The sequence below is a fragment of the Mercenaria mercenaria genome, chromosome 2 (assembly GCF_021730395.1).
Source record: "Mercenaria mercenaria strain notata chromosome 2, MADL_Memer_1, whole genome shotgun sequence".
Taxonomy (NCBI): domain Eukaryota; kingdom Metazoa; phylum Mollusca; class Bivalvia; order Venerida; family Veneridae; genus Mercenaria; species Mercenaria mercenaria.
In genome coordinates, this window is record NC_069362.1 from 43,561,796 (window position 1) to 43,577,470 (window position 15,675).

The 15,675-nt window shown below is 34.6% G+C and overlaps 1 protein-coding gene across 3 annotated transcripts in view; it reads right to left on the bottom strand.

The window, feature by feature from the left end:
* Window positions 1–10,661: 10,661 nt before the first annotated feature.
* Window positions 10,662–15,675, bottom strand: part of LOC123562150 (von Willebrand factor A domain-containing protein 5A-like) — a 40,792-nt gene continuing 35,778 nt past the window's right edge. For all 3 annotated transcript variants that reach the window (XM_053536433.1, XM_053536432.1, XM_053536434.1), the window contains 2 exons: window positions 13,260–13,381; window positions 10,662–10,851 (listed from right to left, as the gene is read on the bottom strand). In XM_053536433.1, the coding sequence (XP_053392408.1) occupies window positions 10,672–10,851; window positions 13,260–13,381 (302 nt within the window). In that variant the 3' untranslated portion in view covers window positions 10,662–10,671. The remainder of the gene's footprint in view (window positions 10,852–13,259; window positions 13,382–15,675) is intronic.

Sequence of the window (15,675 nt, forward strand, 5' to 3'; positions counted from 1 at the left end):
GATTCATGCTGGTCGCAAAGCAACTATGTTGGTTTTCTCATGGCACGGCTCATATCATCGTGAAACTTCTACGTTTTGTAGTTTGTAGCATTCTTCGGGCATGTGTGGTCAAAACTCTCAATTTGATTTCGTAGGGAATCGATCCTACCAATTTTCCGTGCGATCCATCTACGGTAACATGTGATATATATCGAATGAGGTATACCGTCGAATTAAAACATTTGGTCTTCCGCACGTGCACAGAGCGTCTGACTTCGGATTTTCTTTCTTTCTATTTTTTTAATAATACTTTTTTGCCTTGTGCATAAAAAGCGTCCATGTAATATGTCCGAACCGCAACGTTTTGCATATCAGTACAAATATATGCACTATTGTTTTTTATTTCAAAATCTTCATTTAAATTGATACAAACGCATATTTTGGGCAAGCTAATGGATTGCAACGATTCCCCATCGAGGCACTGCCTTATTCCATATAATTTATTTCTAAAGTCACTAGACGGTACACAGTAGTAAACGAATCGCTATATTAACAATCTTCTGAGAGCCGGTTATAGTCAGTTATAGTTTCTGATCTCATGTAAAAACCATGAATTATCTCTTATTTAACTTAATGCACAGAACACCTCAAAAACAGCCTCAGACTCACGCATTTGCAAAGAAGCCGACATAAAACTTATCTGTAAGTCATTTTTGATTATTTCGTTAGACTGCCATAATATGAGTAATTCAGCTTACATTTTTCTTCATTCTGAACCCAGTCTAATTCTTAATGCAGAAAACGACATATGCCTAAATTAGTTTTAGATAAAATCTGATACGGTCGTTAATAGGAACGATAATGCATTTAATGACTGTTAAAAATCAACGTCTATAAAATGATACTATCTTTAACAAACTTGATTCTGGATATTGAAAATGCATGCCGCGCATGGAGAGAAGCGGAAAGACTTTTATTGCTGGGAATATGAATTATTAATTATTAATTGACCTTACGACAGAGAATAATTGACAGTTCTGATAAGCTAATCAGATATCTAAGCTGATAAGCCTAGTTGTTATCCGCCATTTTGTCCGTGAAACTGACTGACCTGTCTGACATAGAACTATTGTGTTTTTTTTTTTTTTTGGAATTTTCAATAAATATGGTCAAAAGGTGCTGTTATGGCACATGCAAATCAGATACTAGATATCCAGTTAGGCTTACAGATGATCTTTCTTTCGTTCCGTTCCCGAAACCAGCCCGTAACCTTGAAAAATGCAAGCGATGGATCAGACTCTGCGGTAGACCCCATGAACAGCTTAATTTGGAAATTCTGAATATTCGTCAGAAAGCTAAACATCTTTATGTCTGCACAAAGGTAAGGAATATATATCCTTAAGGTATGGTGGATGTTTTTCAGTGAAGGGAAAGAAATCATGAAAAGAAGTAATTCGCTTGTCGTTCTTGGCGACATTGACCTTCGAACTTTTTTCCAGTTATTTCACTTCCGCGTTGGGATTTCCCGGAGTTTTAGAACTTTCGACCGAAAAAAGGTGCGTCTTTTCGACTGTTTTAATGTCTTCATGAAACAGATTATTATATTTTGTGTGATTTTATAAGTTTCATCAACAATAAAATAAATTTAAGACGATATATGCATTGTCCGAAATTCAGAACATAGCCGAAATAGTCACGAATCTAACATCTTCATCCGTATGTAAAATGCATCGAGCTAGTTTAACATTTTGGTGCCAAACTCAAAATAGCTGCTCGATCTTTTAATCTGAAAAATGGGTCATGCAAATTTTACTGAATATAAAACTGGAGATTTCTACATGTAGATTATGATGAATGGGTATACTGTCTGATCTTGAACCTGACAACAGGGCAGAAATGGATAAACCGTTAGACACAGTATATATGTGTAAGTTACAGTAGCACCCAAAGGAAACCTAGCTTAATAAATTATGGGGTTGACACCATTTGAGCCGTGCCATGAGAAAACCAACATAATGGCTTTGAGACTAGCATCCGTGCAGTCTGGTCAGGATCCATACTATTCGCTTTCGAAATCTATTGCTATTAGACAAACCATTAGCGAATGGCATGGATTCAGACTAGATGCGCAGGCTCGTTTGGATCCATGTTGGTTGCAAACGCATTATGTTGATTTTCTCATGGTACGGCTCATTTGTAGCTCTGATATTTCTTGACGGTCAGACCTTTCCAAACTGTTAGTACCCATAAGCAACTATTTCGATGCAGTCTCAACTTATCTTAAAACTGAACAGTTATGTGGCATTGTGATCATTGCTCGTTTAGAGATTATGCAGATTGGTGCGAGACTTTGGCTTCGGACCCCACCCACTGTACATTGGTTAGGAAGCACACTTCTTTTACACAGAAAGAGGATGGTACACAAATTAATGTGCTTTACACTACATTATTTCTTTATATTTTTTTTGACAAATATGCAATGATCTTTTTATGAATACAAATACTGTATGCAATACTATTGTGTCGTAAGGTCAATTGGGTGATAACCATCATCAAGGGCTCTCATAATGTTTACACTACAATGGTTATATCTATAATAACTGTTCCTGGTGGAAATCCTTTTATCTTCATCCGCTTCTGAACACAGCACTGTTTAACTCAAAGTGTCAAAGCTTTCATTTCGTCCTAGACTCTTTTGTCCGCTGTCTCAAAAGGGTAATGTAACGTGTATACAAGTTTAGAATAAAGGCATTTTGTCGACTGTCACAAATGGGTAATGTAATATGTATAAAAGTCTTAGAATAAAGGCATTTTGTTGGCTGTCGCAAATGGGTAATGTAAAGTGTATAGAAGTCTTAGAATAAAGGCATTTTATCGGCTGTCACAAATGGGTAATGTAAAGTGTATAAAAGTCTTAGAATAAAGGCATTTTGTCGGCTGTCACAAATGGGTAATGTAACGTATATAAAAGTCTTAGAATTAAAGACTTTTGTCGGCTGTCACAAATGGGCAATGTAACGTATATAAAGGTCTTAGAATAAAGGCATTTTGACGGCTGTCACAAATGGGTAATGTAAAAGTCTTAGAATAAAAGAATTTTGGAATTTTTGTAGGAAAAATATGGAAGAAACAGATTATAACATAATTTCAAGAACACAGAACTACTTTTTACCTCCTCAAGATATAAATGAACACAGAACTTCTTTTTACCTGCTCAAGATATAAATGAACACAGAACTTCTTTTTACCTGCTCAAGATATAAATGAACACAGAACTTCTTTTTACCTGTTCAAGATTCAAGATATAAATGAACACAGAACTTCTTTTCACAGAACTACTTTTTACCTGCTCAAGATATAAATGAACACAGAACTCCTTTTTACCTGCTCAAGATATAAATGAACACAGAACTTCTTTTTACCTGCTCAAGCTATAAATAATGATGAATTTTTTATGTGCAGTTAACAAATAATTTTATACCTAGTCTTATTTCCTTTTTCCTAAATGGTGTACCGCTTAGGCCGACAGTAGGAGGAGAGGTAGAGGTGATTTCATGAACACCGATCTAAGAGGTAAGTAACCGACTTACACAACGTCATTTTAATTTGTTAGTTTCAATTTATTTATTTATTTATTTATAAGTCTTTCCTTCTCTTAGTCAGAAAATAAATTATTTTCGGAATTACTTTAACTTCAGCAGGTAAATTGAAATACGTAAAGTTGATGAAAGTTCTGCTTATTCGCCAATGTAAATGCATTTATTGTTTGTTGGGAGTTTTTTAATCTATCTTTTAATGCACAACTTCACACTTCGGTTGCATGTTTATAAAACATTTTTCATGATAAACTTAGTTTCGGACTCTGCATATACGGTTTCGTCGTGGTCGTTATCATCATCATCATCATCATCATCATCTAACAACAATAATTAAAATGATTATCTTCTTCTTCTGCTCCTCCCTGTTAAGTACCGAGCCGTGAATGTATCTTGTACATGAAAACATGACGATCGTAATTCAAAGGTCAAAATATACAATATTTAAAAAAGAAGTATACATGTGTAAATTCTACTTGACGCAGGTATTGTCTATTTTCCGTAAGTATTGACCTGGCACTCATTTCTTCACCAGTATTTTCGGGGGTTTCCATTATTTTACGAAATATTTGTATCCTGAAATAACCAATATAAATAACCAATGGCACGGTCGCATAGTGGTAGCTGTCTGACTGCCACGCACGATACCACGAGTTCAAAATCACCTCAGACCATTTTTTTAATTCAATGTTGTTATTGACGTTACTTTTACTCTTACAATATCTGTGTAACATATTTCACGAAATCTGATTGTTTTCTCTTGTAGATCTAGTATTCATTTTCAGGAAACGCTGGTGAGAAATATTTTGTCTTTTTATCTAAGATACTTTTAAATATGTATTATTCAACATTTTCCATAACGTTTATAGACCATAAGGTTTGATCAGATAAATATGGCAATATTTCTACCGATAAAATTTGGGGGGAAATGGTCAGTACGCTGGAGTTGAACCAAAAATGCAGTTCAGCAGCTAAACGTTTTGTCGGCACAGCTATTTGCACATGTGACATTGTGAAAATTATAAAGAAATATACACACAATATCTATATCGCTATTTAACTTAAGACACCGAGAATTAATTTACGGAAAATATACGGAATATTCTTGAGTGTCAGGTCAATACTTAGGAACAATAACATGGCATTAAATAAACATTACAGTTTGAACTCATCTAACATTCTTTTCATGCACGAGCGCAGGTATGGTATGATACTTGTGCACGTGCGCAGGTATGGTATGTAGGTATTCATTTTGGTTATTAACCTGCAGAGAACAATAGAACAGTTGTGTAAGATAACTTCCATATACGAGGATTGTTCATATTTGAATGCATCTAGAACGTTATCTCGCTCAGTAATGCGAAAATCACGAGGAAATTAAGATTATTGGGTATATAAACATGTCAATCTGACTTAAGTACAGTCGGCGAACGATCAGGCAAGGTCTAAGAAAGATAAGTTAGGTTGATCAGTTATTACGGTAAATTAGATAGACATTCTAATGGTACTTGCCAAATAAAAATTAACAATTACTAGAATGGCGAAATAGCTTAGGTGGCTTAGCTGTCGGTTTTCAAATACAGTGCGATAAATACCACGAGTTCGAAACTCGCAAGAGATTTATTTTCTAAGGAAAAGTTTTATGAAGCCCTGCTTTATTTTTGTTTTATTTTAGTTTGATTCTCAGCTTGTCTTTTTTTCTTATTATGACGTGTATTACTTTGTTTCTATTTTCTTTTTCTGATTTTATATCATTAAAATTTTAATAATTACAATTTACACTTCATTTTATTTCCGGCTTTATTAAAGATCATCGTCATTTCAAAATTACAATAAACCTTAAGAACTTGTCGAATGATCTTCCTAGAATCCTCAGAATATTAAAATCGCTCATCAGAAGCTTTTTCAATGTCCGCCATTTCGAGCTATGGAATTGTACGTTAGTCTATAATGTAGGGGTACTGTACCTACATTCCATTGGTATAAATGTATGTTAACGAAAAACCCGTTTATGTTTTATTACCGTATTATTTCAAAGTCAGTGGAAAAACCAGTATTGTATCTACGTTGACAAAAAGTATAAAAAACAGTTCACTTCAACCCAGTATCGAACTCCGGACAGCGGATGCAATACCTAGCGGTCTAACGCGTTGCGCTAATACAGTACTTCGTTCATCGAGTCACAGTTTGAGATACTAATCCATAGAGTCTATGCGTGATTTACCTAAAGTGGTAAATAATGCGATCGACTGCGTTTGTTTACAAATATCAAATTATCGTTCGATTACTGTACTTGATCTTCTAAACGAAGATCTGAGAACGACCCATTCACATACGTCTTCTGTATATTTTGGATTTCCAGTATTGCTATTTTTATTTTAACCAATCAGACGACTTGTTCGAATGTCAAAGAGTAAGAAAAATGTGCAGCCATTCCAGGGCTCGAACCCGACTCTCCTCGCTTACAAAGCAAGTAGCCTACCGACTGAGCTAACCTGCTATCTGACACATTACGACATAAGAATTGTAGATATCATAAGTCAAGGCTACAGGTAGATTTGCAAAATGTTGTAAGTTAAGCTCTGATTGGCTAGCGAAAGGGTCGTCAGAACGAGGCTATGAATAGGTCGTTCTCAGATCCTATGCGTAGCGTAATAGGAGATGTACTTTAGTCAGATTGATAAACATGTTAGCTTTACATTGATACCACACCCATTAAAGTCCGTTCACTTTTGTTGTGTCTATCGCTCGCTAAACATTGCCTACTCGTGTATACTAATACAAAAATGGTTGGAAGAAGGTCAGCGTACGCCGTTGAAATACGGTCCTATATTAAGAATCGTTGTATTCTTGGCATAGGGTGTAAAGACATTTTTGATGAAATATGTTCTGTTTATGGGCATAATGAAATGTCTTTTTCGACAGTTATTCGTTGGTTTAAGAAATTCAATTGCGGGTTAGTTTCAACAGAAGATGCACCACATGGCCGTCGGCCGAAAACAGCAACGTCTGCCAAGATGGTTGCTAGAGTGGAAGAAATAGTTGCTACTGATGCAAGATACACCGCTAGGCAAATAGCTAGTATGGTTGGCATCTCATTAGGAGCAGCTCATACAATTCTGAAACGTAATTTGAAAATGAGAAAGATCTGTGCTAGATGGATTCGCCATCTGTTGACAGATGAGCAGAAAAAGGCAAATCCGTAAATGCGAAGTTTTACAAGACTAAAGTTCTTCGAAAACTGAAGAAATATTTCAAAAATCGAAGACCCGCAACTGGTTTGACCAATGTCAGATTGCTAAATGACAATGCGGCATCGCACAAGGCGTCTATTGTACAAGACTTTCTGAAGCAGGAAAAGGTTGTTGTGCTGCCTCACCCTCCTTATTCGCCTGACATTGCCCCGTGTTACTTCTTTTTGTTCCCAAGGCTAAAAAATACCTTTCTGGTCGAAAATGTGTGCAGCGCAAACACCTCGGTTCTGCAATATTCCAGTGTCTTCATAGTATACCTAATAGAAAAGACTACGAAAATGCCTTCAAGGGTTGGATTAGAAGACTAAAACTTTGCACATCTGTTGGAGGTGAATACTTCGAGGGGACCAAATAAAATTGTTATTGAAATCTATCAAGGATACATTCTTATGTGCTTAGATGCATTCATATTTGAACAAACCTCGTAGACTCCCATACTTATCTAGGTATATAAAATTAACGTTGAATTAATTCAAACACTGCTTGCTGAAGCATGCATGGATGCTGATTTGCATATTTAGTTATTACAATGCAGCAACAAAGTAAAGACTACATGGCGCCAAAACATTTTATTTTACATGTAATCACAGAGATACAGCCAAACTTAGTGTTCACGATTATGCAATAGTAAGGCAATGTTTCCATTTCATACACAAGTTGTACCAGAACCACACGGAACGCACAGCTTTTCTATTATTATTGTACTATTTAGAGAAAAGATACAAAATGTTATATAAATACAGCGCAAGTAATACAAAAAAGAGCGACCAAGATTATACTTAACAAACCGATAATGTCACCTACATTAGAACATTTTAATGATCTCAAATGACTTAAATTTAGTAAACAGGTAATATATCACACGGCAGTAACGGTTTACAAATCTATGCATAACATGTTACCTATCTAAATGATTGAAATATTAAGTGTCTCAAATAATAAATTGCATAATCTACGATCAACAGCCAGCCCACAAAGATCTTGTTTTGCATATAACACCTCGTACAAATTATCTTAAAGATTTGTTCTCGTACTTCAGCATGCATTAATATTTGGAATAAAATACTTGCTGAATTTAAGGAATCGAGTACATTCTAAACATTCAAAAATAATTTCAAACGACATTTGTTCATGTTACAGTCCAGTTCTTAAAATAATCATATCATTCCAGTTTTTGATATAATGTTGTCAGTTATTATCATTTTTTTGGCTGTTGTTTGTTTATTATCTTTAATATTCTTATAATTATGTGTCTGTCGGGTGGATGAATGGGAAGATTTTACTCGTATTTAATATATTGATCATTGATACATTTTTTTTTAAATATGATTTTGTGAAATTTATCGTAAATGCTTGTATACATGTGTTTTCTTGTTGTTCTTAACTGAAGGCCATACTGAAAATAAGTTTACGTTTCATTTTCATGTTAAGTACACTTTGTATGTTACCTTCATTAAATAAAGATTAAATTATTATTATTATGACTTGATCATCTGAGCTCAGTTTGAAAAATTTATAACGTGCACGGCTTTTTTCCTTATATCTTCGACGTTTACACTACATGAAACCATGTAAAAACATTTTGCTCACACTTTTGTGACATCGATCAATCCATGTTTTACTGTAAAATAAAACAAACGGAGATTCGCACATGATATATTTTACGGTAAACATTCATAAAACAGGAACATTAAATTGCTGAAAGAAAATATAAGCATGGTTGTAATTTTTAATTTCAAAAATGTTTAGAAAAACATAGATCATAAAATATATTGCATGGTTAAATGAATGTATAACATGTACTATTACCAATGCAACACAATACATATATTATATGTTAACAAGAAAATAGTAGATTATAGATATAAACATGAAATACATTGTATCAACAAAATATGAAATTAGCAGATTATAGATATAAACATAAAATACATTGTATCAACAAAATATGAAATTAGCAGGCATATAATACGGCATAACAAATTAAAACCATTTTAACTAAATCCTATGACTTACAAACTAACGCCTAAGAAGACTTGTAAAAGAACGCCTGTTTCTAGTTTTTCGACGCCATACGTTCGCTCTCGAGCTTTATCTTACCAAACACTTGACAAATAGTCATATTTTTGAGTCCTTGATATTGTTTAACATTGAAAAAACTGGCTGCTCTACTCTCACACGCTCAATGCAAATGACACCATCAACAATGAGGTGTCAAGAATGGTTAATAAAAGTTGTAGAAATTGGTTCACAACTCATCTCAAAAAAATAAGTATAAATTTACTGTTCACTTCCTGTGCGATTGTGAAATACTAAATCACACATATGAGGCCTTGCCAAATTCGTAGAAATAAATATTTTATGTACAAGTTTGAAAAAAGCCGTCTATTCGAAGAATTGATATAATTATATGGTCAAAATGCTATCAGAGATTTTCAGGCAAACGAAGAAAAATAGGTAAGACAAACAATTTACCTGCATTCGTGGATTTGAATAAGTCTTGCCCTATCTTGCACTATATGGCAATGTGTGACAATTATGACCATGATGGTAAACAAGATTTCAAATTTTTAAAGCCATATATCAAACAGTTTAGATAAAATATGGAATTGTATGCGAAACTTGTCTAATTTCTATGTAAAAAGAGCCATAACTGAGCTGAAGTCCTAGTCATTTAATCCAAATTCCTCAAAGATTTACCTTCGATCTAAAGACCCGGTTAATGAGCTTTGTACATCGACTCCTTTCCACCTATCTACATGCCAAGTTTGAAGTTATTCTCAAGACACAAAGTGTGATTGACTGTTTTGATATTTAGCTCAATTTGTGACCTTGACCTTTGACCTACAGCGCCGGTTCAAGCGCTCTGTACATCGTCTCATCGCCATTTACATATATGCCATATATACAGTTAATATAAATTAATGGTTGTAAAGATATGCTTCGTGTACGAAATATAATTATGGATAGACAGACCGACGTACATGCCATCACATATTACGTTCAGGTGTTTTATCACAACCAGCGTATAAATATGACAGTACATATAAGTTTGAAAAGTCACACGTTTTGGTCAATAAAACTAAACATGTATGTTTGAAAGTCTTCAAAAAAGTTTACATAAATGTCAAAAACTCTATAGGAATGAAACATAAAATTCCGTAACAAAAAGTGTAAAACAATAAAAACATATTTTGTTTAAATTGTCTGTGAAAATCACAACAAATTAACATAAGGAATGTCATGAAGTTCTTAAATATATATGTGTACGACATGTTGGAATGTCTTTAAGATTTATAACATATAAAAACAAGGACTTGTAACAGAGTTACCAATGTTCTTCGCCCACATGGAGTAAGGACATCTTCCACAATTCATACTGCATGCCAACACATCATCTTGGCAAGAACAAAATATAACAACAGTACCTGTTACTGTTATAGTTAACATATGTGCCAAAATATTTCAAAATTCCTTCATGAATGGCAGGGTTATGGACGTGACACGAAGTGTGACGGAAGGAAGGACAGATCCGATTTTAAATGCCAATTTTGAGAGTGGTCGGAAGTGGGGTGAGCATGTACAAAAATAACAGCATTTATATTTCATAATATTAACAAACATTCAAATGAAAATATTTTATAGCTTGATCTATTTAACTCTTACGATGTAACTTCGATGACAAGATGGTCACATATATTGATATTCATATTTTACCTCAGTTTTGCCATTTATTCGAATGTGAAAAATGCAATGATTCAATAGTTTTCAAATTATTGCTGAAAGTACACTTGGAACATATTTTTCTCGAACATAATTCTCCTTTCAACGTTTGTATTTTTTCATTTTGACCAGAGAGACTGTGTCGTCTGCTGTATGATGTCTTCTACTGACATAGGAAGATTCTGTGATGTCAGCCAGGTTAGCGCTTTGGTTTCTATTATCTGCCACTCTTCGTGTCGGTGTGAAAACTCTTTCTTTAACCAACTTAGTACAATCACTGTACACATAACACTTGGCACCTGCAAATAAACAGAACAAGAGATATGTTAACATTGTATAAACATGCTCTGTGAAAATTCTTGATAGCACAATATTATACATGTATGCAAAACTGGGACATAGCTTCAATAAAGCTGGCTATTTCCTGGTCCTTTGGGATCCTGGAGTCCATTGAACATATGTGTAATAAAGTTCCGCAAAAGCCGGTGCTAGGGGGCGTGAGAGGTGTTGCACATTTCATTACCTCTCATGAACAGACTCAATAAAACCGAGTCTTCTATTATTCTTCTTGGTTGCTTTCTTTACTTCCAAAGAATCTTTTTTTATAGATTTTATTAAACACATTTTCCCCACTAAAATGGCCTGTCCAATGCAAGTAGGCACGTAGTTTTGTAAGCTTTTACTTTGACCTTTGACTAAATCACCTTAAAAGACAACAGAGGTCGTCAACTGAATATGTTTTCATTCTCACAGTTAAAAAGACCTTGCCCAAAAAACAGCAAAAATTCAAACGGTCATCCGCAAAAGGCATCAACTACTGTTAACAGACAGTCATCATTTGAAGTTCGAAGAAGCGTTTTATATTCTTCTTTCCTTTCTTTTTCTTTGATTACAAAATCCTGTACTGAAATTTCTCGGGGAATTATTTTATCACGGAAATATGTATCAAAAATCAAACGTATCAAGGCTTGATACATTATCCGTTTTAAACTTAATTCTCAGTCAGTATGAACTAAACTGGGTCATTTATGTTGGCTATTGGATGAAAATTGTTGTTCATTAAGATCTGGTAATGGTCGTATGTAGGTCTTGCCGCAAGGAATGCTGAGTTGGAGTATTAACTAAATTAATCATTAGTGCGTGATGTAGGCAATCTTGTTCGTACGAATAACCACCTGGAGGTTCTTATGAACGGTCTAATTATTCGGTATTGTTATATATCAACCAACACGTGCAAGCATCCGAAGCGACGCAATAAGCAATAAGAAATTAATTGAATATACCGCTACCTACTGTCTTTAGTGCCCAATAAATGATCTCTCGTTTGCTCGGACAAACAGATGGAGTGACAGATCGATATTTAACACGCTATATGCCCCGGGCATAAAACTTCACATACTGACTAATATGCTGATAAAGTTTCTTGATTCTAGGTTACTAAATATTTAGATACGTGCAACATATTTTTTCTATAGACACTTTATACAAATTTGTGACCGTCAAGGGTTATAACTCTGCTATTACTGAGTGAAATTCCAAACAAAATCACAGGTGCATTATATCACATACTGATAAAAAGCAATCTTGACCAGGTTCATAACACTAGATTAGATTTCTTTTTAAAAGATACATGGCACAAATTTGGACTGATTGACGGACGAAACTCTAAACTGACGGACAAACATACAAACTAGAGGTGCTTTTGAGAAAAGCACATGTCTCCCACAACGCTTTATCATTTTAATAGTAAGTCTGTCTTTATATACTGTTTACGTGTTGGAGTAAGCAGGCTATTGGTAATTCACATGTTTGAATAACCGGCCGATCAGAAATCATGTTCAAGGGCCCTAATTCCGAAGTTCCTGGACCGATTTGGTTAGTCCGAGAAGTTGGCCGCGGACGTAATGCCAATAAATTGGACTTATATTGCAGACAAGTGGGGCTAAAAGAACTCATAGACAACTTATGATTAGTTTTTAGGGGTCCTTTATGTGTCCTAAGATCTGAGCGCTTTTCTGCAATTCAATAGTAAAAATTCCGAAATGTCTGGTACGATTTGGCTCATTATCGAACTTGGCCGAGGAGTTATGGTCAAACACATTCTGTTCAAGTTTGGTGAAGATTAGACTTAGAGCGCAGACAAGTGACAAGTTGTCTTGTCTAGTTCTTATACTACTATTTATTAGTAATATGGTGGTCCTTTATGTGTCCAGAGACCCAAGTGTTTTTCGGTAATTCAAGGGTCAAAATCCGAAGTATCTGGGCCTGTTTGGCTAGTTATCGAAACTGATCGTGGACTTATTGGAAAACACAAGTGAAGAATGGATGCGAAATGTTCGACTTACAGTGCGGAATAGATTTGTGACAGACAGACAGACACACACGCACGCACGCACACACGCACGCACGTACGTACGCACACACAGGGAAGTAGATCAATATGTCTCCCACACCACTGTATGGTGGGAGACAAACCAAGGGTAAATCCAATAATTAAAAGCATGGTAAGCTTTTATTTTCTTCATATCCGCCATTCAAAACAAGTCCGATTTATATATTTTTTTTAAAAAAAAAAAAACCTGTTCAGCTTTTTAAGATTCTTAAGTTTCTTGTAAACTCCTTCAATCTTTTTGTTCATCAAATTATAAGAAATTTACATTCCTATGATCTGCTAATGTTTTCTTTTTAAAACTTTCCTAATACTTACCTCTGAAAATTTCTGTTTATCAAATTCTTCTTTTGGAACACCCAATAGCGTTAACAGTTGTCCAGAAACCTCCCACTCGCCATTTAGTTGCTGTAAGACTATTACAGACATCATCTTGTCATCTATAAACATATCAAATTTTTACACTGTGAAATCATTAATATTTATTGGAGACAATACTTTTGACTTCTTGATTCACGGTGAGGATGCGTACACCGGATATTGCCATTAAGTGATAAGGTTTTTTCCGAAAACGTGATTATATTTCGTCAACAAGGTAAGTAAAACCCTGATTTACTATTGTATTATACTACTACAGAAGAAAAGAGCATTACTTTTCATAAATAGATACTGTGTTTATGCTCTCACAATCGTAAAACGAGTGAATCTTACATAGAAATGCTAAATTTTGTGATAAAATGACAAGTTTATCATTTGATAAAGGCATGCCGTAAACACATTAGTCCCGATACCATAACCTATTTGCATTGTGGGGAAAATCTGAATCGAACGATTTTTTTAGTTATATATAAAGAAAAAAATGTGCAAGATTTCAGCTTTGTACATGTTCAAATCACGGAGAAATCGGTGATAAATGAGCGTCGATGGTGTACTGTGTATTGAGTTTTCATAGTAATCTTTGTACTGTGTATTGCAGTTTGGTGTACTGAGTATTGATATTGAAAAACGTGCATATTTTCAGCATTTATGGTCATTAGATAGACAAAGCATGTAGTTCCATTGGCCCAAATGATGGGATTTCTTTTTCTGTTTGCAGATGGCATTAGATTTCACAGCGAAAATATTAAGCACCAGTTTGAACACTGATATTACAACTTACAATTACAGCGGCATGCCAATAGTCACTCCGAGAAACTGTCTAAAGACTAGCCATTGCCGACAAAAGGCACAGCCACAAGTTTAGCCGTGAAGTTTTATAATAATGTAACACAGGATATGATGACGATAAGAGTGGAAAAGGTCTCTCCGTATAAGAAGAGCAAACATGAAAATATGTTATCCCTTTACCTTCATACTACAAAGAGACATAAACCTTGGTCAATAGACGACCTTTATCGATTATGGTGTCAATAGTTCAAAGGTCAAGGTCGTAAGGGCTTTGAGTTTTTAAAGTGATTTCTCCTTAGTAACAATTTGTTTTAGAAGTAGGAGGAAACAGTGCCATGTGTTATTCTTGCACACTTCATTTGTAAGATATATGTCATTTCTATGCAAACAGTTCGTTATCATTGTTATGTGATCAACTTCCCTGTTAACCAAAATGGTATATTTGTATTTGTGTCAAGGTCAACTTCAGACTATAACAAACGATCGGGAACTGACTTGAAGATCATTCCGATTTTTTCATGTATTCAAACTGTTGAATGTAAAATGTTTATGATTTTTGGTTTAAACATATTTATTCCCAACAATATACTTAACTATATTCATATACTAGCATTACAAAAGACAAATCTCACACAAATCGTCTACAATCTTATCATGATCTTTGCAATTTTTAATTTGTGTTTAGGTTTCAAGTTTGTTTAATAAATATTACAATGTACATGACCATTTGTTCTTTATCAAAGTAAAACTTGGCCTTTACAATATTGCTTGTCAAATAATGTTTGGTAAAATAAATATGTCACAACAGAACCTATTTCAGTATCAATGCCCACTCTTATGTGAACTCTAATGTACACTCATCTCATTTATGAAGTAACTGGCTTCTTCTTATAATGTCAATAAGTATTTGTCTGTTTGCTTTTCTCTTCCCTCTTAATTTAGCGTCAGAAATGCAGTCTCTGTTATGCAAGCAGTTGTATAATTGTAAAATCATTGGAAGAGTTATAAGCCTGCTCTTCAAAACAATTTGCAGTCTTCACTATACCTCATATTAACCAAGTTGTCGATGAAAACATTTTGCGACGTCAAAAAATATAGGAAACTATAAAATCACTTAAAGAAAACGTTTCTTGGCAAACAAACTAGTTAAAGCTATTTATTCATTCATCTATTTTGTCACATTCTTTCGTACTCATAGACTGTGTAACAATACTCTCCGAAAACCTTGTCTGTCCATGGAATCGCACTCTGTTCAATGTACACCGCCGTGTCTGTGTCTCTAGATTATATTTTTGTCCTGGCAGCATTGTGTAGATGTTAAGCTAGATGGCACGGTACGTAGCATGCATTTCCACTGCCGTCAGTGAACAGGCTTCTCACCATTTTCCGAAATCAAAGGTTTCTTTCTGTTCTGTTGCATATTGGTCCCTTTTGTAATCGGGTTCCTTTTTAAAACATGCATGTTAATATTTTCCGAATCGACAGTATTTTTTCTGCTTTTTTTCTCTGCATATGTCTGATGCTATTCTGTCATTTACTTTTTTTGCGGTTTTGGTCGTTAGCACAC